Source organism: Lutjanus erythropterus, chromosome 19, assembly GCF_056507025.1.
Source record: "Lutjanus erythropterus isolate fLutEry1 chromosome 19, fLutEry1.hap2, whole genome shotgun sequence".
NCBI classification, from domain to species: Eukaryota; Metazoa; Chordata; class Actinopteri; order Lutjaniformes; family Lutjanidae; genus Lutjanus; species Lutjanus erythropterus.
The window spans coordinates 26,614,010-26,639,617 of NC_139335.1; the positions used below are offsets into that span (position 1 = coordinate 26,614,010).

Below are 25,608 nucleotides of genomic sequence, written 5' to 3' on the forward strand. Positions count from 1 at the left end.
TTGGTATGCTACTGTATCTGCCTTGACACCAGATGCAGTTGATAGTTGACTCGAATCCGTGTATTTTAGAGTATGCACTGCTCCACCAGCGGCCGCTATCAGGAAGTGCAACACTACGGTTAAATTTGCGGCTAATATAGCTTTTAATGTGGTACAGCTGCTACTTGGATGACTGTTACAAATTACAGTTACCTTTTAACCACGGTCTACTAATGTGGAGCTTAGTCCACCCTTTTAACAATGTTCACTTATCAATTTACACCAACTCTAGGGCATTTAGTCATGTGTCTTTACTGCCCTCTCGTGGTCGCACTCTTGAACTGCAACACTAAAATTAAATTTGCAGCTAATACAGTCATTTTATCACTATTAAAAGTGTACTCCTACTACTTGTGTAATTATAAACGGCAACAGCTCTGCAGTTTCAAACAGTGTTTATTTAGCATAAAGGCATATTTCTAAAACCGGATGTGTTTAGAGCAGTCGTCAGTGTTTACTGCCCTCCAGTGGCCGCAATCAGGAACTGCAAAGCTACAATTAAATGTGCGAGTAATGCTTCATCATTTTAAATACTGCGCAGCTGCTACTTGTGTGAATATAGGCGATGGTATTACAAAACAGTTCTAGTATCCTCTTAAAATCATGCTTCAAACAGTGTTCATTTAGCAAAAAGGCAGATGACAAAGACCGGGTTGCAATAAAGCAATGATTTAGAGCCATTTACTGCCCTCTTGTGGTCACAGTGAGTAACTGCAGTTATAAATTCATAAAGTTAGCGGCAACATAGAGACGACCGCAAGCTAACACTTCCGGTGAAAAAATAAATGGCCAAAATAAAGTTAGGCAACCACAAACAAACTCGATTGGTAACTGTAGAGACGATAACGCCGCATTCTTCAGTAGGAATGATACAGCTTTTTATACGGATTATTAGTAATAAGTGTTAACATTCATCTGCATTGTTAATTTGCATTTTATTAACATCTGCCCCATGTCATGCTCTCCAATAAACAGCCCCTCATAACTAACTCTATTTATAACTAATATAAATGTGTATAATTCGTTATTAGTGTGATTATTACATACAAAAATACGCTTAAGTACCTTAAGCTGACATTGTATTGATAAAGATTTGGGTTAACATCAGTCTTATCAGCGATTTCTCGTGTTGAGATCATTTTACCTTTACGCACACGCTTTTACTGCCCTCCAGTGGTCACAGTGGGTAACTGATATATATATTTTTTCCATCAAAGTAACGTCCACGCCGACAATATTACAATATTATAATATTACAGTATTACGTTTGCAGTAGAGGAGGCTGCTCCAGGCATGAGAGCACGGTACCATTTCCGTTAAATACCTTCAAAATAAAGTAGGCAAGAAAATTTAGACAGGAGCGATAATAAACTAATTTACAGGCACTGTACAGACTTTAAACCCACAGTAGGAATATTAGATATTCGTAATGATTATTATTAGAAGTATCGATAAGGGTTTTCGAGGTCATGTTAACACTAATGCCAAGACTTCCTGTAAATACTTTCACAATACAGTGACCAAAGTAATTCAATTAAAAACGAACGGACAGAAATTATCAGTGCATAAAACAACGATAAATAAAAATGCTAATCACGGCTTAAAGTTAATTTTAATTTTCAAATCAGATTACTAAGTGAGTGAAAACCAAAATATTGGTGAACTGCATGGTCCCACTCCACCTGCTGCTTTTCTCTGTTAGCTATCAAGAAAAATCCATAAATTTATCAAAATTATCTGATAAAATTACTTAACAATTGTGACATTTTGGATGAGTTATACATGTATCACTGCAGTGTCCTTTCTTCATGCATAAATGTAGGTGTTAGAAGAATAAAAGCTCATCTCTACAAGTTTTACACCATTCAACAGAGACTTTATTTCCAGTTCAGCAAATAATTTACTGCCTTCAAAAGAGTGTATTCATATATGAAGCAAAGAAATGCTACTGATGATAAGAGAAGAATTAAGTCTACAAAGCAACAGTCTCCAAGATCCTTCATTTGGCACAGTGAATGAGACTACATTCACCATTCAAACAATCAGTTGTAAATAAATACATAATGCATCACAGCAAGCAGCCAAGTTTGTAATTTTTCATCAACATAGTGCATACAACATCAAATCTGATAACAATGATAACTGTCAATAACTATAATGATAATGGCAAGATTGAGCAGAAGCAATATAATTTACAATCAGTGCATGCTCTAAGCATAATGACATTCATGTCCTCACCTTTTCTTATATGTCATGTGACACTGGGTGACGATGCACTCCAGAAACAGCGAAGGATAAAATAAACACTGTCTTTGTAAACAGTATTGCAACAACAGATGAAACACTTAGGGACATTAAATTATTTAACATTATATTTTGGCACTGAATTTTCATTACATATATAATGAAAATATATAACCTCCCACCACCTTGTATAAGTGTATATATGAGGCTTATATATATAATTTAGTATATATATCAACCTCAATCAATATTAAGTCAGATATTTACATTCAATTTGTGTGTGTGTTACACAGAGAGAGAAAGACAAAGTGAGGAAGAGAGAAAATGACCATGTTGATCTCAAACTTTTTCTCATGATAAAAATTAAAGTGTTCTTCCCTTTTACTGTTTCACTTTGTAAACTGTAAAATGAGCCACTCTACAAATGAAAGAAAAACATTCAGTGTGCACCGTATGCTCATGACTGTAACTTTAGTTACAAATAAAGTATTGCCAAGTTCTCTAATGTTTTGGCCTCATAATTATTCAGTTTGATAAATAAATCCATTTCCTTTCACCTTTTTCTCTTCTCATGTTCTTATGCCTCCCACGATGTTTTTTTTTGTGTGTCTTTGCTGTCAATGTCTTACCCTTCATAAGGCACCAGTCCTAATGATACAGAAAGTTGGACCATGAAGTAGGACTCATGTTTGGCAGACCACCATGTCAGTGCAACAAATCAAAATAAAACACTTCTGGAACTGATAAAGCAGAGATACAGTGATGGTGAAACAGAGAGATAATTTTAAGTGAACGATAAAAGGGGAGTGAGGCCTTATAATATGAAGAAATTTGTTTTCCAAAAGAATTTAATCTTTCTGTGTTTTTTTAAATTCTCACCAAGACATTTTCTCCTTTAAATGGAAACTTCATACTCCCGTGTGTCCTGTGGGAAAGTGGGAAATAAAATCAGTAAATCAGTAAATTTTACAGAAAAGATGAAGGAGCCACTTCATATAAAAATACAAAAAAGGTTATCAATTAAAGCAAATACAAAGTAGGACAGTTCACCCCAAAATCAAATACATCAAATACATATTTTTCCCTGACCTGTAGTGCCATTTATCCTACTCGATTTTTTTTTTGTTGTGTTGTGTCTCTTTTCAAAAACCATGACTTGGTTATACAAGATATTCCACAGACCTTGTTTTGAGCAGTTTCATGCAGAAACTACTTTCTTTCTGTGGAAGAATCTACTGAAACTACTTTCTTTTGAATTTTGAACCGTGCATTGCATTGCATGGATTTTTTTTGGCTCTTTGAGCACCACAAGTTGAGTGCCATTTAGTCCTATTATATTGGAGAGAAGGCAGACATCTCTACTGCTGATATCTCCAAAACTCTATCTAGATCAGTGATTACCAAAGTGTGGCCTGTGGCCCACTGGTGGGCTGTGAAGGCCCTGCAGGTGGGCCTTGAAAAATAAATATAGATTTTCAGGTTTCAATTTTATAAGTCTGAAATTATCAGAAATATTTACGAGGTTTAAATTCTGTTATTCTTCTTTTATCTGAACTAATTTAACAGGTGTTATACTGTATTTGGTAACCTGTCACATTAACACAGAAACATATTTTACATCTTGTCATTGGTACAATTTGTCTCTTGCGTTGATTGGAGTTGTGATCAATTAAAGGTTTGGCCTCAAATTTTTTTTCCCAGATTTTAAATTGGGCTGTGGCATTCTGAAGTTTTGGGAAAGGCTAAACAGCACTGTAGGCCAGGGGGAAAATATGTATTTTTGATTTTTGGGTGAGCTGTCCCTTTAAAGTATTAGCCTTATACTTACCCCTGCCTCATAAAGAGGGTTGTTGAAATCGGACTCGACTGTAATTGGACTGTAGGAGTGTGTGTGAGAAAGAGACTTCCAGAAGAGTGGTTTCCATTCTAGTCTGCATATGCTGCGATTGAGAAAACAAAATGACATATAACCACGTGAACAAAGGCTGGATAGGCGAGTGTGTGCGATTAAATGTCACTGTGGTTACTTACTTTGTATAGTACATGTAAATTCCTCCAATCAGGAGGATGACCAGGATGATTGGCAGAATTATTGCCAAAGCAATGTTCTCACTCAGGATCTGATGGGACGGTTCGAATGACTGGGACACTGGGACACAGAAGTCAAAGAGTCATCACAAAAAGAAACTTTTTTCATCCATCACAACATTTTCTGTTCACAATGGATTCTTGGTTTAGTTATTAATCTAAAATGTGAAATAGATTAAAAATAGGCTACTACATCTGGAGAAACATTGTTAGTACACCAGTTATTTTTGGATAACTTTGTCTGGATGAATTCCATAATTTCATATTTTTTGTGAAGTACACTAAGATGTTGCTTGTAACAAACTGTTGTATGCCACAAATGCTTCAATGTACATATATAAACGTTTGCAGCAGTGTCTATCAAAGTGTCATTCATAATATCACCACTAGATGGTACCAAAGTAAGGATTTCAAATCGTACATGTAGAGGCTGAAATAACATCTGAATCACATCAAAAACAGGAGAAGAGAGAAGAACACACCTTCTAATTTGTGATCATCCAAAAGCTCCTCATATGCCACTGTGTGACATAAAGGTAAGAGAAAGAGAAATAGAACACATTTTTATAAATTACACCATCAAGATCTCATCACCATGTTTTTATGTTTATCCATATTCTGCTAAGATAATGGCAAGATAAGAACATAACACTGAAACAAAACATTGTTAAAGGCTTCTAATCTTTAAGATGCTTAGAAAGTCTAGAACAGTATATAAGTGTGTAGTAAAAACAGGGTTCTCCGCGCATCTTCTAACAAAATGCAGCTGATTCAGGTGCTCCTCAGCTTGTTCAGACCAAAGGGCTCCACTGAACACAGTAAAAAGACTAAATCTGTCATGTTTCCACTGATTCATCAAACTTGAGGGATGCCCAACTTTTACAATTATCTTTGTAACTTTACTACCGTTCTTACACCAAAATTAGCATGTATAAGCAATTGTTTTAAATATGACTAAACTTGCTATAAATCGTCCCTTCTGTCCAGCTGTCCACTTATTGTCCACTCTGACTCAGACACAGTAATGCTGAAACGTTAATCTGTTTGAACAATTAAATGCTGTGAATTCATTAGCATGCTCCAGTCCCCAGCATATAAAAATGCTGAGACAATGAAAACCTTTACCTTTGCAGAAGGGCGGCGGGCTGTTCCACTGAGAGGGATGGCCGGGAACACAGCTGATAATGACCTCCCCGATAAGTTCGTAGCCCTCGTAACAGAAGAAACGCAGAGTTTCTCCTGCCTGGTAGCTGTGCTTGTACAAGGTTTGATAACCATTGTCAGGGACACCAGGGTTTGGGCACGGGTCATATTTTACTGTTCAGGGAAAACAAAGAAACACACAGAGGACAGTCGTGAATTTGCAGATAATTTATAAACTTGCAGTAATGAGCATCATTAAAGGGAAAGGGACTTACAGACACATTTTGGGCTGCGGTCACTCCATTTGGGGGTGCCAGTGTCTCGCCCATGGCAGGAGATTTGGCTGGGACCCTCCAGCTGATAACCCTGGTTGCAAGAGAAACGGACGACTGTTCCAACAGCGAAACCTGCTTCAGGGCGCACTGAGCGCGCTCCATTTACCACCTCTCCTGGATCAGGACACTGCTGGACTGTGGGAGACAAAATGAGACACAAAGGACAACATTTAACCTGATCATGCCATTCAACTTCATTAAAAATAGTTTGGATACAAGGTGAAACAGCAACATGGATGATGACTGTAAAAAAACGTGTTTGACAAAAGTTAAAGGCATAATATGCAACATTTTCTCAAAAAAGTATATACTCATATAAACATAATCTCTTTTGATCATCAGTTATGACCACTAGAAGTGTGTAGTGGTGTCTGCATCTGAAGAGACACATTTCTTTACTTTCTCATTATTTTTGCTGTGCTAGATGCACAGTAATTATGAAGCTAAGTTAAAATACTTTTTTTTAAAAAAAAATCTGTTTTCCATTTATAGTTCCATGGTAGAGACAGGAAGGACAGGAAGCAAGGGAGAGAGGTGTGCAACAAAGATCCCCACACAGGGGTACCCGGGCTAGCTCAGCTTAGCATAAAAACTGGAACCTCCCAGTATCTTTAAAGATCAGTAATCAACATGCTATATCTTGTTTAATTCTTGCAAAAAACAAAGTGGACGAAAACAACAACATTTTGCCTTTTTGGAGGAGCAATATGCTAGACTATTTCTTAGCTAAGAACAACAGGTTAGTGCCTGTCAAGAAAAATGTCATGTATGGATTAAATTAATGAGATAAAATATGGTGAATGAGCTTTAGAGCAGGAATACCTATTATGATTTTGAAATTTTCATTAATCATTAAATTATAAAAAAAAATAAATAATTTATGCAGCGATTGTCTTGTCTTAAAAAAATACATTTTCCTTTGTTTTGACCAGCACCTTGTAATACCAGGCGCCAGTAAAAATGTTCAATTTGGCTGCTTGCTATGGCAGCTTCATACAGCTCTTCTTCTTTGAATAACTTTAAAGCAAACTGCTGTGGAACACTCAGCCAGAAGCTAGCAAGTGCAAGTGTATCCACAACATGACCATAAATGTCTTTTTAAGGTAGAGTTGAGAGGAAGGAGAAGACGAAGACTAGATATTACAGGGTGCAAAATTAATTACTTTTTTGTCCACTTGCCAAATTGGTAGTGAATGTTCAAATTCAGCCACCATTTATTTTTGGCTCTTGTGTGAGGCAAATCTACCAGCTACTTGCATATATTACCAGCATTTGGCTGGTGGCTGGTGTTAATTTTGGGAGAATTTTGGAGAAAAGCAAGATGACCATTTTTTTATTGAGTGTTGAATAATTTACCATAGCTTCCCTCACAATGGTACTGTAAACTGATTTTTTTGACATGGTTTACTAAGTTAATTTGTATCCAGTTTTATCTGCCAGCCATCGCCATGTGTTCATGTCTATTTTTAACATATTCTGTCTTTAAATGTGTGCTTTATTTTATTTTATTTATTTATTTAGTTTTTACTGCACTCAGTTTTTTACTTAGTTTTATGCTATTTTGTTGTTTTCAGTTTATCTTCTTTTTATCTCACTGTTCCAATATCTTATTTTAATAAAATCCTGTTTAGGGACAGATGTTTTAAATTAACATCAGCCATAAACACTATGGTAGTTGCATCGGATGCCTGTTTTCTACCATGGTCAAAATACATGAAACCAGAATTGTCCTTCTGTTTTATTTCACAGACAGATAACATTTTAATGATATGTTGAACTGGAAATGTCTCCAGTTTTCATATCAGAAATACCTTATGCCAGGGTGATTTGGCAGCCAGGCAAGCTGTTGACCCATTTCCACTCTTTCTGCCAAGCTAAGCTAACTGGTTGCTGGCTCTAGCTACATATTTATTGTACAGATACACTGTAGATACATATATATATATTTCACAAAGAATGTAAGACATAAAACTTCTTCATCTAATATAACTGTTGCATATAATGGTCACATTTATTAGTGTCTATGCTTCAAAACCTCTTTGGTTATTACAAATATATCCCATTCCGTGGCAGAGGATTTTGTGTGGAGTCTTTAAGGTTTGTCCCGCCACTTGTCTCACCTTTAACACATGTCGGTGGACTGCTGCTCCAAGAGAGATCCCACTGGCAGGTGATGATGTCAGAGCCACTGATGTCATATCCCGGTTGGCACTGATAGGTCAACACACTGCCTCTCACAGGGGAGGTATGGGATGAGCTGATCCAGCCAAACTCAATTTGGGGAAGGGTAGGGCAGGTGTCATTGGGTTCAACCTCTGCACGACACAGAAAGAGATTAAAATTTACACTGACTTACTTTATATTTTAAACATAAAAATGTGTTGGTTCAAGACTCTGAGCCATAAGGTGCTTAAGGAGCGTACTCACCGCGATAATGAATGAGGAACCCCTGACTCAGGATGAAACTGGAATCATCTGGATCACTCTGAAACTGAATGGTCACCTCCGACCCTCCAGACACAACCTGGAAACGCTCTCTGGACCCCAGGTATTGTCCGATCACATGGGACATGAGATCACGCCCATCAAAAACGGTCAACACGTCAGTGTGGCGGATATTTAAACTTTAAGAAGGAAAGACAAAAAAAAAAAAAAAAAACAAGGTTCCACTTAAGAGACATCGTGTTTTTTAAGACGAGCAGTCCACCCACCTGACACATTTTATTAGTCAGTACACAGTACAGAGAGGAAAGGCAGGAGAGGCAGAAGATTATATAAAGCTGCAACATGATATAATATTCCTTCCTCTTATTGGTACAATTTACATATGTCCAAAAGATTATGGATACGATATTGTATTTTTGCTGATATTCAATATGCTGGTATTTTTGCTGATATTCAATATGCTGATATTTTTCAACTCATTTTGGTGGATTAGAGATGCTGATATTGATATACAGTATGTGCATATTTTTTCAACCTAATTTCAGAGAACATCAAGTCTCTCCCTTAGTGAAATTAACACATTATTCTGCCTAATCTTATTGTGACGCAGATGCAGACATAAAATACAGTGCTCTACCAAATATATACATTCACCGACCAAAATAAAAAAACTGCTAAAAAAAGACTTTTTTTTCCTGTTTGTTGTTCACAAAATCATTGTAATGATCTGAAGGTGCGTGTTGAAGGAATGTGACTTGACTCCTTACACGACAGACCCTGAGCAATCACTGCAAATAACAACTTTGATATCTGTTTCAGACAATTTAAAAAACCTCCACACTGCAGGCGCTTGAGTCATGCACATAATTAAAGCAGCATCATTTCGGGCTGATACGATATTTAATTTAAAAGCCTATCTGTCATGTCCTTCCCAACAAAAGATGTTCAGTATTATCTATGTAAAAACTGTAAATACATGTTTACACAGATGTTATGGCAACAGCTGTGCATAGAGATGCTGCAACTGGAAGCTCCTTCAAACTTTGCTTATTTACCTTTTAATCTGTTATTTTTTCGGCTTTGTTGCTGAAACACATCATAGGTACGAAACGACAGAAATACACTTGTAGGCATTGTAAAATGAAGATGTGGGGTTTGGATTAAAGAGCAGCGGACCAGGATACAGTCAACAAATGCAGTTGGCATCTTTTGAAAATGCAGTCAGATCAGCTGGATTCACCGCTTTGCCTGACTGTCCTAAGAAGAGAGGAGGTGAGCGGATAAGAGCCATGCTACAGCTGGGACTTAAGGCTGCTCCTGGATAATGTCTGGCCAGGAAAATGAAACAGACGAAATCAGGCACAGGCTGGCCAAACAACAGAAAACCATAGGCTGTGGTGGCTCAAAGAGTGACCTGCTCCACAGTGTAACTGGATCGGGCTGTTGTACCTGAGGGGCAGATCGTACTCTGTGCTGACAGGACGCAACATGCAAGATTCTGTCAAGACGAGGGGAGGAGGACTGTGTTTTTACTTTGATGATCCTTCATGCTCAAACAAGGTCACAATTGATGGACAATGCTTCCCAGATGTTGAACTTTTAATGTGCAGATGTTAACCATCATCATCTTGTTGCTGCTGTTTACATTAAACCTGATGCACAACATAATTATTTCTGAGGTATATACTTGTATATGCATATATATTTATTCTGATATAGATTTTTAACCTATTCCATTTTGAATGTATTTAATCATCTGCATATATGTTGTATTACAGCTTGTTTCATTGTACAACCCTGTGTTGTTTAATGATCATAAATGATCTTGAATCCTTGAATTACAATGTAAACTAGCTATTAGATGTTTTGTGAAAAATGAAATAGAATAAGATTAGTTGAAATTAAGTCTACATGGTGCATGCATAAGTTGACTCTGACATCAAAATGCTAGTCAAATTGATGTTTACACATTTACTGCTCAATATTTCTGTGTTTCTGTGCCATCAAATGCATTTCTGCCATCTCCTACCAAAGCCTCTCTTCAGATGTATCAGATGGCAAACACTTGGCATGTAAGATGTTATCATTTGGCAGTATGATGAGATTATCCTACACATTAAAAAAAGCTGATCTTTACATTTTTTACTCAGAGCATCATCCTACTGCAAACAACAAATACCTTACTTAAACCATCATATATTAATGCAAAATTTCTAAGATATTTTCTGACTGTGGATGGAGTAACAAATAATACAAAATGTTGTATAATGTATTGAAACATGTACTCCTACTATTCTGTCAGATTGCCAACCTATATTAAGCTTTCCAGTGGTTTGATTCCGTGTGTGAAACAGAAGGTTGGATCATTGGCTCTGTTGGTGTCCAGGTCATTATTTCATACTTTTTACATAATAACAGTCCTCCCACTTATGACACCTGCTGGGCTCACTGAGAATTTAAACTCAGTAAATTAGAAAATTAGAAGCAACATTAACTTGAATTAGTAATACTCACATCTGGACGTCCAGTTCAATGCGTTTCTCCTCATTACCATGGATCTGCCATACACAGTCAAGCCCCTTGGAGTAGCTCTGGGGCCAATCAGGAGACAGGATGGTACCCGAGGGCTCGGTCAACTCCCCACCACACAGAGCTTACAGAGCAAAGCAGAGGAGAGGAAACTGAGCTGAGGACGTGCACTGGGAGACAGATAGACTGATGAAAGGGGTGATGAAATATCAACAGAAACTGGAAAAAGGAAAGTAACTGGAGAAAAATGCAATATTAATGGTGAGACAGAAAATAAATAAAGATAGTGAAATGATCAAGGAGTGGTGATAAAGATCTCAGAGGAGACTTAAAGTAGATAGATACCTACTTACTTATGGCTTACTTAAACTTTCATGAGCTGCACACATCTGTGCTGTTTCCACAGCATTATGAGATTAAAAATATTTTTCTATTTTTTTCCATGTTTGTATGAGATTTAAAAATATTTTTCTATGTTTTTCAAGGTTCCAGGAGATTTATTCATTTTGTATTATAATCTACAGCCTGTTTGAAGGTGAATTCACTGGGTAGTCATCAACAAGTATCAAGTGTGGTAGTGCTACCCAGAGATCTTCCAATATTATCATTGTCATCTTGATATTCTAATCTTATTTATATCAATGTTTACATATAAATTGATATATTTGCTGTTCAGGCTTTGAACAGACTACCTGACAACTGAGCTCAGCACAATCCCCCAGTTAACATCACCCATTTAGGTGTTGGCAAGTTCTCTCTTCCCTTGCCCACGGCATCATTAAAACAGAAGTTACGTTATTTATAGTCTGCCTGTTGTCTATTATTTTGCAGCTATCAATTAGCCAGATCAGTTACAGAATACAATCAATTTTAGAATATGAAGACTGATCATTACTTCACATTAACCACAGTGACTTGTGGCCTTTGCAGAAAAACAATACAACAGCCAGGAGGGGGTGTCAGTAGGGAGGTGACACCTCTAGGGTGCAAATTACAGTGATAGGAGCCAAATGTAGCACCTCTATTTCTATGCAAACCCACAATTTTGGCTGTGAGAACACATTCAATTAGACTTTGTTTCTAGGATGTTGCTGACTTCACATGCAATGCCAGGGCTGCTCTCATACAAAGCATCCCCTATTGCAGCTTTTACAATTGCTACCATGCATTGGCCAAAGCCACAGTCACATTGTCACTGAACCACCTGCAAAACACTGTGCTATTTGTGGCATGTTTTTCAAATGCTAACACAGTTTCCAGATTAGAGAATCAGAACAGAAAACAGAATGATGTACAAATTTGTGATTATACTGCAATATAATATTTTAATATATTAAAATATACATATTATATATAATATATATAATATTATATTTTCCCATATTATTTTTAATGACTGATAATAATAACTGAATAATAATAATTGTGGGTTTGAGTGAGTGTGAGCTTTTACTGGCTTCTGAAAGGGGGCATGCTGGAAAAAGTTTGGGCACCACTGGTATTAAGAGTTTTGAAAAAGTGGCTTCAGTATTGGCTGACTTTTGTTAGCAATTAAAAAAACTGTAAAACTAAGGCATGAAACTGTGAAGACACACACACACAATCACACGCACGCACGCACGCACGCACGCACGCACGCACGCACACACACACACACACACACACACACACACACACACACACACACACACACACACACACACACACACACACACACACACACACACACACACAGATTTCCAGCTGTGGAGTGAATCCAAGATTGTTCACAGAAACATGTGATGGAATTAAACAGTGCAAGACAGTTACATCCTACAAACACTTCCTAGGAACATTTTTACCGCAACAAAATATAGCTAAATATATTTCAGTGAGAGCATAACAGGCAAATATGAGCAGAGTCACACCACCAGGACTAAATCCTGAAAAACTGCTTTGCTTTGAGAGCAAATCCATTTGGGAGAGAGCTGTAAAATATTGCCAATTGCAGAAACAAGTTACCAATATTCCATCATCCTTATACATCATGTGTAAGCATTGCATATGCTTTCCTGGAAGTGGATATACCACACAGCATATGGCTTTCAGGTTGTCTTTAACGCTTGGTTGAAACTATAGCACCTGTGTTTGCAGCCAGACCCTGACCTGGAGCAAAGTCTCTGCCAGTTTTATATCTACCACAGTCTCTCTGTTTGTTGCACTCAGTTTTCACAGCATGCCAGCAGATCAGCAGATGACAGAGACAGAGTAGCTGTAGTCTTCATGCTACAACATCTCGACACGTCAGGCACCCACCTCAACACAGTTCAGTCTGAATATTAATGAATCAAATGACTTTCTCATTTCGTGAAAAAACTCAAAGACTCTGGAAATGTGGTTTTAAATAGTAAAAATGCATATATGATGTCAAAGTTTGGTTTCTCATTAAGCATACACAAAGATCTGAGTGAAATTGAACATTCATAAACCTGGTTAAAAAACCGCACATTCTGCTGTTTAGACTCAAGATTGTGTGGGTGTGGCAGGTCATGTTTGATTGACATCTGCATCAGGAGTCCAAACATGGGAGCTCAGCAATGTAACTACTACTGTGTGTAGTCTGATGAAGACGGGGACACAGCAAAATGTTTTTTAGCCACCGAAAAAAAGGTTCATCTGAAAAAATAAATATCGTTTCAGCATATGCTATAATTAAAATGGTTTGGGTCTGAGATTCCAAAAGCTTTGACAAAACTCCATGTGGTTTGGAAATATGGATTAGTAGATGATTAAAGTTTAGTTGAATCAGGAGAAATAAAAAAACAATTTGATTTCATAAACTGCTGGCATGTGGGTCAACATATTATTGGATTCACTTATTTGATGCATGGCCAAAGCTCAATCCTGTAACTTACCTCTGCACACAGGCTCGGTGTCATTCCAGTGAGGATTGCTTGGGTCGACACACTCAATTGTCCCTGAACTTTGTTCCATAACAAAGCCTGGAGAGCAGGTGAAGGTAACAGTGGTGCCCAGCTGATATGTGAGATCACTGCTGCTGAAATTTCCATGGGGCATGTAGGGCTCCCAGCAGTGTTCATCATCAAAAGCTAAAACAAAACAAACAACAGATAAAAAGAAATTAGACATAAAGTGAGCATGAGCATACTGATTAGATATTTCCCTTTTCCCTACATTTTGTTTTTGTATTCTAGTAGTTGTTCTCCTTCTTGATGGCATTAAGCAACCATACCCATTTAATTGAGGAGGGAGTGTGGCTTTTCACTAGGGATGACCCAGAATCTCACACCGTCTTGGCTGGAAAAAGCCCAGGTGTAAGACGCTAAAAGCTTAAGCAGTGAGCATCTCCAAAGCCTAAAATAAATCCCACTGAAGCGTGGGCAGACTGTAAGCACTTATGTGGCTCATTATGGTCCTCTTAAAACACAAATTGATGAAAAGGAAGCCTTGGTTTTCTAGAGGGCTGTAGAACATTAAACTCCATTCCCACTTTAGATATGACATATAACACATCTAACAAAGTTATCTATAAATAATCAAAATGAGAAAGGTCAACTTGACCTGGTGTTATAGGTCATTTTTTGTCCATTGCAACAGTCACTTCTTCATAGCAACAATCTGTTATACATAGCAATGGTCTGCTGTACAGAAATAAAAGACTTTAGGATACTGTAATTGGCAAATCAGAATTGAGCATTTAACAAACAACATGTAATAATATCTAATATTGAGGTTAGAAGAGCAAGCAGCTCTGCTGCTGTATGCATTTGAGTTTTGCTGAATGTGGAAAAGGCATTATGCAAGGAAAAGTATGCAGGCCGCTGAGTATCTGAAGACTTTCTGCTCACCCTCGTATCGCAGAGCCAGAAGCAGAGGGATGGAGGAAGAATCAGCTGTGAGCTCCAGGTACAGTGTGGAGCTCTCACTCAGCAGCCCACGCTCTGGGACATCATCCATGTCTGAGTCAAAGAGCGGTGAAGACAGAGAACTGTTTCCACTACGCACAATTAACCTGAGAGGAACAAATCACAAAGATGCCCAATGGTCAGCTCGAGAAAAGAGGGACATGTTCTGATCAGTGTCTGAATAAGGAATGTGAGAATGTGCATGGTTAACAGATTAAAGGTAATCAACATCAACAAGTTTGGTTTGCCTAGCATTGAGGGGAAAATTATGCACTTTTCATTTGGTTGTCCAGTCAGTTCTGATAGTAAATGTAGTTAATTGAGGCAATTGATAATTGTACTATACTGACCAGAAAAACTGCTTACATCTACCAGGATTACATTGCTTGTGAGCTTTTCATAGCGACCCCCCCTTTAACAGATTCTGTACTCACAAACTAGTGGAAATAAACTTACTTATCATCATCTTCATCCAGCGCAATCCTCTCAAAGTGTAGGTGGAGTCTGTGTCCCTCTTTGGCTTCTATTAACCAGTGGCAACTCAGGTTATTTCCATTACTGTGATTGCTGACAGATGGAGGGGGTGGAGAGAGTATCCGGCCCACTGTTGCATTACGAATCCACCCTCCACATGACACGGCTAAGGAAAAATAACATCCCACTTATTATTTTCAAAAGACTGACAAGCATTGTAACCATGACAGCGTACATTGTAACCATTACATTTAATCCAAATCTAAATCAGTTGACTGACCGACACATTGTGGCTCAGGAGTGCTCCAGTGTGGTTGTGTTGTGTTGATACATGTAGCCACCTCGTGGCCGCGAACCTGGAAACCTGGATCACAGTGGAAGTGTGCCTGACCGCCAGGATGGATGTCGGTCACTGTCACTCCGCCACCCTCAGGTGACAGGGGGAATGGGCAGGACAGCAGAAAGGCTGTTGAAGTTGATAAAACAGGATGGGAATTAAATTTATTTTGCAAAACAGAAGGTAAAAAAGTTGAGATTACAGTTTTACATTTTCACTATACAAGACCCTTCAGCCTTCCCTGCATATCCCATTAGATATAGCACGCAACATTTTCCACAAAAAAACATGAATTGACCCATATAAACATAATCCTTTTCAGACGTCACTTTTGACCCAGCAGAAGTGGGTTGTGGTGTCTGTACCTGCACAGATTCTGCCCTCTGCACGTATTTCCTTATTTTCTTGTTATTTTGCTGTGCTCGGGATGTCGGTAATTGACATCCTGTAAATAAGGCTCACCAATCAACTATCTTTCTGCTGCATTTACAAAGAGCTTGGACCAATCCAACTGAATCTACATTTAGATAATCAGTTATATGTTGATTTACATCTCTGTGATGCCGTCTGTCTGGCTTCACCTCCCATATCACCACCATGATAGCCAGATTGTGACTTGGCCAAGCATCAGCGCCAGAATCATCTAACATCACGGGTCCTCATTTTATGAAGATATGACTTAATGACCAAAAACTTTCACTGTTGCTTTCTTGATCCCTAATAAGTGTTCCTTATTGAACTTCATCCACAGTGAAGAGCTGTAGGTTGTGTGGCTAAGGGTTAGGGCTATACACTGAAGAATGTGCAGCCTAGAAATTCTCCTACCTTTAAAATCCAAAATTCAACTGTTAGAAAATGTAATAAAAAGTACTGCACTATGGTCTGATTCTTGACTATGTCCACTTGCACCAAATCTAGCTATGCTAGCTAATCTAGTATGCTTTTAATTATGCAGGTTTTCATTCCAGTCATACATAGAGGAAAAGAAGACAATGACTAAAATGATCTTACTGACAATTAGAAGAAAAAAACAAAAAACAAGAAAAACAAGAAAAAAAATCTGAGGTACTGGTGCAGTACGATATGGTAAAAAAAAATCATATTGTGATTGTTTCATCAGATGTTGTTATTGCAATATGATTCACAGTGAATGGGAATGATCATTTTTGCAACACAATTTTCATTTTCACAAAAAAGCTATTAAAATCATGACAATGTGACATTTGTTGGGGTCAGTATCAAAAAAATATTTTTAATAACATCTGGAGAAAAAGATTTTTAGGCCAGGACATCTCTGTGCCACTACAGTACTTCAACGTAATCCTTTTTGACACACATTTTACCTTGATCAAAGTATTACAACTTCTGCAATTTTCTATATTGCACTTGACCATATTGCACTTTCGATAAAAGATCTGCCATTTCTAGTTATTTCATGAAACCTAAAGATTTCATTTACCTTGATAGTGGAGGCTGAACATGCCGTGGTTGGTCTGTTGGAGACTGCGATAGTGTATGTACACCTGATTAGTTGTACTGCGAATCACCTGACCCTCTCTCATCAGGGTCTCATTGGCCAAGAGCTCTGGCCCCAAACCTCCATACCCCATGATTGTCAGGGACTCTTTCTTTGAAAGGTTCACCTTCCTCACCTGGAGGGAAAAACAGAAAACAACAATATGAAACCTGTTCTGGCAGCTCCCTTTAATATATAAACCTGCCAGAAAATTCTGCAACAAGTGAAATAATCACTCATCTAATTTTATCTAACTGATGACATACTGTACAATGTTCAGTATTACAGCTTTTTTGAAAAACACACACACATCTTTCAGTTTGTGTATGTTTTGTTTAATTAACTAACATTCCACTTGGACCTTATTAGCTAAAAGTAGATTGTGTGCAGCTGACTGACCACCTATTAGAATTACAGTGTACTCTCATGTGATTACTTCTTCTGTTATGTTTTTTTTTTCTTGAATGGAACTAATTAGCTAACTACTAGCCCCACATGGGCTTGAATATGTTTTAAAAGGTGTGTCTAGTTTTACAGATAACTGAGATCACATGAAATAAAAGATCTAAGTACATCATCAAAAGCACTTCCATGGAAATTTTGGAAAATGGAAAATGTCTTTGAAAATAGGTTAATATTTGAAAAGATTCATATTTATGGATTGATGGGAAATAATGGACATTACCTGGATTTCCACACCATAACCTGCATACACAGTAATGCTGTAGGTGCATTCCAGAGGGGAAAAAGATGATGTTGATGCAGGATCTGGTGACTCGACAACATCCTCCATTGCTGACAAAGTCGCATTGCATTGTACTGTGGAAAGAGGGAAAGAGCAGGGCATGTCAAGAAAAAGTAAAAGTGTACATTTAAGCCTTTTTAAATTTCAACTTCATACAGTAAAGATTTAGTCAACATACAGATAGTTTTTATAGCAGCAGATGACTCACATTAATATAGTTTAAGTACTTTGCTCAAGGACTTCTTTCAAGGTACAAGGTGCACCCATGGGGGATAGTAGCTAGGGCTAGTTACTGAAGGTATTGATTGAAATAACCCAGTTGCAAAGTAGTATCAAAACTTCTTCAGTCAAAGCATGCTCGCAGTCAATCATTTTGGTGCCCAGATCTAGAAAAATATACTATTTATAAGGTTTTGCTTGCAGCCAATCACTGCAAGCATTCTTCATAAAGAAGAACCTTCAAAGAAAAGGGTTTATTATAATTTTTTTCACTTAAAAACATTTCTTCATGTCTTCATGTAAAAGACTTGTTGCACCCCGGGAATGTCCTGAGGTTCACACTCCTCATGATCTACACTGCATAAACCTGGGGGTTATAAAGAAGCGCAATACCTGAGTTGGTTGCACCCGATTTACTCAATGTATGCATTAATTGAGGCACGTGTATGTGTGCTGGATTTCAGCAATTGTAAGCTTCCCTGAAATTAGAGAGTGCAGCTACTCCAGCTACTGTCAGATGTACCATCGCGCTATGGTGATTCAATAAGTACCTTAGTATCTTGATCTTGCAAGCAATTGTGTCTGATTGATACTGACAAGAATAATAACCATACAGGTCAGACTCACTCTGCTTGACTGCCATTACTGCTATAATCAAATTACAACAGTATTTCCTCAGTTCATATAAATGCATTTACTGGTTGAGGAAAGTCTAAAAAGGACAACGTTAACAGTTAGGTTTTTTGGTGATTATGGAAAGGTCTGCTTGGGTGTGCATCCCTCAAAGTAAGTGACAAAAAAGCACATAACACAAAATTGTCCTGTGCTGCTCATCCATTTAAAGTGGGTTAGTGGTGAAAGATACAAATCATAGTCACCCTTGACACCAAAATAGCTGAGCACTGCTGGACAGTCAGTGACACACCTCCTACTGTGCAAATCATCAAAATATCTAATGGATTAAGGAAAACATCACTGAACTCCAGGAAAATCTCATCTGCTAGTACAAGGCTCAGTGATAAGCATAAGATGAATGTTGTATGTGCAGTATGTAAGTAGCTGTAACAAATGGTAAAAGCATCCTTCACAATTGTTTGGTTTGGTGATGCAATAGAATAAAAAGGTGCCATGAATCCAAACTGGCAGCTGCAGAACATTTGTGCATTTTGGTGAGAGGCTTTTTTTTGTAGGGTTTACTGATTTTAAGGTGAATGAAAAACAATGTTTAATATAATGTGAGTGTCTCATTCCTTTGTATAGAAAAACAGCAAAAATGTCTGAATGCTGGGTCCATTTTTGATGCAAAATGCTTTCAGTGAGTTGGCTGGATCACAGCCATCTTAGACTGGTCCTGCCTTCTGTCTCCATACTTTTGGGGCCAGTTTCTGGTACTGGACGTTATAGGCAAGAGCAAAACTCTAAGCCTGTGATCAAGTAGATGTATACTTTATGTATTACAAAAGGTAATTCTACTACTTCTACTACATGGAAAGATTGCTGAGTACCTTGGCTGATTTGAAAAACATTGAAATTATGATTTGGTAAGAAAATATTTACATATTTTGTCTTTAGTACATTTATAGTCACAATAACCAATAAATCACGAACCACATTAAATATAATAACATTTTTTCATCTCAGATAAGGGACGAGGAGCATCATATTTCTGCCCTGTCTTCGGGATTGTTGGTCATGGAAATAAAATCTGAGACTGATAATAACAGCCTGGGTTATCATCACTAAGTGGCAATATGTGATTGAAAGTAACCGTAAACCAATTAAATTGGGTAAAAATTAAAAGTACTTCCTACCACAAGTACTAGCTGAATTAAAACACTGTCTTGAGTGAAGCTGTAATGTGTTGGATTGCCCCGCATTAAATTATTTTATTGACTGCATGACTGACTGAAACTGCTACTATGCTTCTGGAGAATCAAATTAGTGCCCACCACTCGTAATACAAATGCCATCTGTAGAGGAAAGGGCATTACGGTCCATTTGGCTGCCCACATTGAACAGCAGCAAAAAGTGTCAGCTAGATGCATCAGTAAGGGGAAAGCAACCCAATACTTTTCACTTGTATGGCAGATTTCAAAAAGTGCCATAAGTAATTCAAAATTGCAATTAATATTAAACGTAACATTATACATGATAATGTTTAACAAGCTGTGTCCACCACACCTTGAAATTCTTTTCAATGAAACTGAAGTACTTATTCTACATTTTGGGAAATATGCTTATTAATTTTCTTGTGGAGAGAATACGGAGATTGACACTGCTCTCATATCTGTACAGTGAATACAACATGTAGCTGGAGCGAGCAGGTGGTTGGCATTAGCTTAGCATTACATGAGGACTGGAAACTGCGGGAATCAGCTGCCTTGGCTCTGTCTAAACAAAAGAAATGCCTATCAGCACCTCTAAAGCTCACTAATAAACAGACTATATCTTGTTTATCTAAAACCTAACTGTAAGACGGGTTTTTACAAAGGGCTGTGTGCTGGACTATTGCTTGGCGGGGACTGGTAACTGCCTGGAGTCTCAGTTGGTGGCCTGGCAACTTGTCATAGCCAAGAAATGGTCCAGTTAATAGTCTGTAAGACTGTAGATTTGTTGTTTTTACCCTTTTGTGCACAGATATAAGAAACAAAGTACATTGCGTTAAGTAGTGAGCTTGAGAGGTGCTGGTAGGTGGATTTTGTTTGTTTGGACTAAGCCTGGCTGGCTGATTCCCCATATTTACAGTCTTTGTGCTAAGTTAAACTGAGTGCAGCTTCATATTTACCATACAGACAAGAGGGTAGTATCAACTCTCTCATCACACTCTTGGCAAGAAAGCGATTAAGTCTATTTTTGAAAGTCTATTTCTGAAAGTGTCAAATTATTCCCTTAGGGTTTGATTGGTTTGCCATGACAGGTGAACATATGTGAGACATTTCCACAGTACTTGGAACAATAGAACCACAGAAGGAAGGAAGTGACAAACACACACACACACACACACACACACACACACACCTGAGTGATCATTCATCTCATGGCATTTCTCTCCCCACATGTGGTGCAAATCAGCTGACCCACCTGCTCAATTACATACCCTCAACTCTTGTTTGTAGCCGTTGCTGTATTGGTGTCTTTTATTTCATGACCAGAATGAGCAACAGCTCTCTGCCACCTGCAGCGAGAGCCGCACAGGCACCTCAGCCAAAGGACATGCTGTCCATTTCTGACAATCATTCATACTGGAGGCTATTCTGTTCTTCACTACTCCCTATTAGTATTCTGGTCATGATGGCATTGTTGGCTGACTGATTTGTCAAATTAATACTTCTCTTCTTACAATAACAGTGTTGATATTAGTACTGGTTCACCAGGTTGCTCTTTATTCAGGTAGTAAGTTGTTCTCATGATCACTGATTAAGTTTAATTTATTGTTTGTAATAATAACTAAAAGACAAAAAAAGTATATCTAAACTTTATTGTCAAGATTCTTTTGAATATTGAACTTTTCATATGACAATTTTAACAAAGACAAAATTAACAGTGGATGTGTTGCGTGACCACAGACACACTACATGTACAAAATTCTCACAGATATGAGTCCCAGTAATATATTGATATTATTTTGCTATCATGACATGAGACAAGATATTTTCTTAGATATTTGGATATCATTATATTGTTATATGGCATAATTGTTGACTGCATTACAGAACAGTGATGTAATTATCTGAACTTACCAGACTGTTCAAGCTGTTCTGTCATTACCCACTGATAATAGGATAGGATGTCACAATATTTTTTTTTTAAGATTTTCACTACACGATTATCACAGCCAAAAGAATTCATGACAATATTATTGTGATACTTACAAAAAATTCTAAAAGAAAATAATGCTAATGGTCAAATTCAACTTTAACTTTGTTAAATGTGTGTTTTGTCTCTTTTCTAGCACTCACAATACAAGTATGGGGTGGTAGAAAGAACATGTGTAACTGTCCAAAATTTTACAAAATGTGCAATTATACTTAATGTATATCAAAAAGGTGTATTCAATGGCATACAGTATGTTTAATGGGCGCTGGATAATTTATAGTATATTATTGGGTGTGTATTATTAACACAATATCAATATTTCCTTTTTTTAACATCATGGTTTTACATATAAATACTTTATGTATATTGCAATAACCATAATTCACATTACTGATGATTATATGTCGAAAGTCTTGTTGTGGTAATATTTTGTGAAAACACTAGTAGCCATCCTTACAGTATTGCCACAATATCAATATTAAGTTATCTGGTCAAAAATACTATGATATTCAACTGTCCATACTGCCCAGCCCTAATGTTTGCATTGTTTGGAATTTACGGTATGTTACTATAGAGAAAATGTGTATATTGAGATATATATTGTACATCGTGGTATAGCCTAAAAATATTTTTCACATCACAGTGGTTCAAAATCATTTCCTAAGTAATTTGCTTCTCTTTATCTCCATACATCTTGTCCCTTGTGACTTTTTATTGAAGTTAAAAAATAAGGGTTTTTACTTGGATTAAAATCAACAGTACATTTTAAAGAGAACACTTAAAAAGAGGTAATGTGTTCTTGGTTGAGATGGTCACTTAGTAACAGACCATATAGATCCTGGATTCTCAAGACACCTTTGCTGGCCTGTACTGTGTTTTCTGGGCACATCATGACAGCTATGCACATGTCCAGGTGAGACATATCACTAATACATCTGGTAGCAGTCATTTCATAGCAGTTCCAGCTGGCAAAGCTATCTTCATTGCATTGTGCCTCCAAAACTTTAAAGCATGAATCCTGAAATGCAGAAATACAAGAAGAACATTATTTTTTGCAGAACTAAGACCAGACGCATCCACAGAAATGTCGATATTAAACTTTTCTATACTCATACTATTAACAAACATGTATGTTCTTATGTTAGCAGTTAGCAACAAATATATACATTATTAGCAGGAAAACGGTAAATGACTCCATTCATATAGCAGGTCGCTATGTTGAATCCAGAGCTGTCTCAAAAAATTGGCCCTAAGTCATTAAACACTGGTGTTTCTAAAGAATATAAAGTGTATTTATGTCTTTTTCTTTAAAAGTAGCTCACATTGAACAGGAACCTGTTGATGTTTCATCATGAATATTTTATGAGAACATGTTTCACGTTACCTTGTCCGACAAGATGTCCTTGTTACTCTGTCTTCAAAGAGAGGCAGAGAAGATAAATGACTGAAGTCGCGATGGGAACCAAAGTCATTCAGTGGGAATCTGTTGTCACTGCTGGCGCCACCGAAAACTGAGCACCTCTAATGCCAGAGTTGAAATTCTGGATTTTTTTTTTTTTCAAGATTTTTTTCACATCATTTTGTCAGAAACATAACTTGGTGGTGGCATGCAAGTATCTATCTATCCTTTACCTATCTTATTGTGTGCTATGTAATGTGTATTTATATTCTCACTGTTAAATCATCCCATGCAATAATAACTTAATACTGTGAATCATCCTGTGATTTTTGCTGCTTGTAGTCTGTGTGATCCAAATCTCTGTATCTCTGTGCAATTATTTATTTACAGGGCTAAATAATGAATTATTTAATAAATTATTTTTTTCTATTAGTATTATGCTACACACCATGTGTGCATTATAACATATGTGCTATTATTCTGTACAATTATCCATATATATGTATAAATGAAAGGTGTATATAATTTGTACTCTGTGTGTCACTCACCCCTGTCTCTACGTGTTTTTTGATCCCTGAGCTGCTGTAACACGTGAATTTCCCTGGTGTGAGGACAATAAGTTTTATCTTATCTTATCTTGTCTTATCTTATCTTACCTGGCATGTGCATTGTAGTTATGGTGGTTGTGGTGATCAGGGTGGTGGTTGTTTCCTCCTCTGTTGGCAGCGATGACATGGTATTCCTTGATCCTGTCTGGCTGGCAGCCGAAGAGGAACTTAAAGCTGTGGTGAGCAGCCCCGGTGATATGACAGTTGCTGTTGATTCAGTCTGACCAAGCCCAGGCACAGCCTGTGTTGGGTTGGTGGTTGTACCTGAAGAGTCCAAAGGTTCAATTCAATGTCAATTCAATGGATTTCCAAAGAGCAGTCACCAGATCATACTGTAGCTGTATTACCTAAGTTATAAGGGACTGTGTTAGTGTACCTGTGCCTGCAGAAGCCTCTCCTAAGTATTCCTTACTCTGCAGGGCAGCATGGATCAGGTCACCCAAAGGGTAAGAGTCTGGGGTTGATGTTGGTGGTGTATCGGGCTCAGTAGTCAAAAAGCTCATACCTGAAATAACCAGCAAAGATTATTATTAGTATTAGCAAAAACAAAACAAAATGAAAACAAACCTAGCTAGCAGGACATGGCAATAAAATCTACATAAAAACAAGTTTCCTGTTATGGATTTGAGATGAAGAAATCCAGCCATGCTTGTGGTGGGACAACAACAAAACTGCTTGTATTAGAGAAAACACACACACACACACACACACACACACACACACACACACACACACACACACATAGTTACCTGAAGCTAGGTGGATCATGGTGACCGACAGCATCACAGCAAGGTGTGTGAACCCCATGGCTTTGGATGAAGCTGAATGACCTGCGAAGGTTAAAGTGAGCAGACTGATTAGCAAACTATTATGTGATCAAGCAAAAAGAACAATTACTGTATCTTATACTGTAATTGCCTATAAGCAGTTTGTAATTGCTGCAGGTTGCACAGAAATAACCCGAGCTGACTGGAGTGTTAATAAATAGCAAAGGATCAGTCATATAAATTAAAATTCTATCGTAAATCGGGTACTGAGCATATGTTTACATCATAGGCCATTACAGGATTACAGGATCACTGTGATTTGATACTGTAAAAGCTCACCTCCGTCAATCCGGAAAATATCCATTCAGTTCATACAATACAGAGGTGTAAATGGCAATTTAATGAAAGTTATTATTAAAAGTCAATGACAAGAGAACAAGTACATATCGCACACGGTATAAGGTTAAATATTCACGCTTTCCCCTGCATTTTCTCACCCAAATCTGCAACAACATGCCCGAAAATGCGCTATTCCAAAATTCACCAAATGAGCGTGTCCTCACCGCAGGTAGACTCTAAACCTTGTTCTATTATCAACCTGTTTATGATAATGTGTCAAAAAGCCCCTTCGCTGTCAATCGAGGCGTTTCCTCGATGAAATTACCAGCCTTGTGTGTGACAAAATGATGGGGCTATACGAGGCAGCATCACTCGCACCTCCCCCGGCCCTCTTTGTGCGGAGGACGATTTTTGGCATCAGTCATCACAACCGTGAGACCCACAACCATCTCAGCATCGTTTGAATGGTGCCTGTCGCTTACCTTTATCTTGCAGGCTGCGTCCTGTCTTCTGTTGCTTGGACTGTATCCTGTTGCTTTAGGCCCCGGGAACACGGCGGGGTTTGTGCTGGTGAGATGCCCCTAGCTGGTTACCGTGTGGTTGACGCATTCGGCTATGATGTGAGGGCATTTGTGTTGAAGCTTCAGGTGCGCCCTAGCG

General features: G+C 37.8%; 1 protein-coding gene across 2 annotated transcripts; it reads right to left on the reverse strand.

Moving 5' to 3' along the window:
• Window positions 1-1,893: 1,893 nt before the first annotated feature.
• sez6l2 (seizure related 6 homolog (mouse)-like 2) lies at window positions 1,894-25,568 on the reverse strand. Of its 2 annotated transcripts, XM_084744334.1 has the most exons (19): window positions 25,431-25,568; window positions 24,592-24,672; window positions 24,219-24,347; window positions 23,891-24,106; window positions 17,741-17,874; window positions 16,999-17,191; window positions 15,483-15,668; window positions 15,185-15,368; window positions 14,672-14,835; window positions 13,718-13,912; window positions 10,809-10,947; window positions 8,277-8,473; window positions 7,970-8,164; window positions 5,790-5,984; window positions 5,497-5,688; window positions 4,854-4,892; window positions 4,315-4,432; window positions 4,112-4,223; window positions 1,894-3,208 (listed from the first exon to the last, which is right to left on the reverse strand). In XM_084744334.1, the coding sequence occupies exons 2-19, from the start codon at window positions 24,647-24,649 to the stop codon at window positions 3,179-3,181; spliced, it is 2,676 nt and encodes an 891-aa protein (XP_084600460.1). In that variant the 5' UTR covers window positions 24,650-24,672; window positions 25,431-25,568; the 3' UTR covers window positions 1,894-3,178. The 2 variants fall into 2 exon arrangements, with proteins under 2 accessions (XP_084600460.1, XP_084600459.1); XM_084744333.1 differs by lacking the exons at window positions 24,219-24,347; window positions 24,592-24,672; window positions 25,431-25,568 and having other exon boundaries at window positions 1,894-2,931; window positions 3,163-3,208; window positions 23,891-24,103.
• Window positions 25,569-25,608: the final 40 nt, after the last annotated feature.

Bases quoted from the DNA above. Each gene is read 5' to 3' on its own strand.
- sez6l2 (XM_084744334.1), bottom strand. From the start codon at position 24,649: ATGGGGTTCACACACCTTGCTGTGATGCTGTCGGTCACCATGATCCAC. The intron at 15,369-15,482 runs GTCAGTCAACTG...ATTTTTCCTTAG, and splicing joins TCCTGAGCCACAATGTGTCG to CCGTGTCATGTGGAGGGTGG. The intron at 5,689-5,789 runs GTAAGTCCCTTT...TTCCCTGAACAG, and splicing joins CCGCAGCCCAAAATGTGTCT to TAAAATATGACCCGTGCCCA.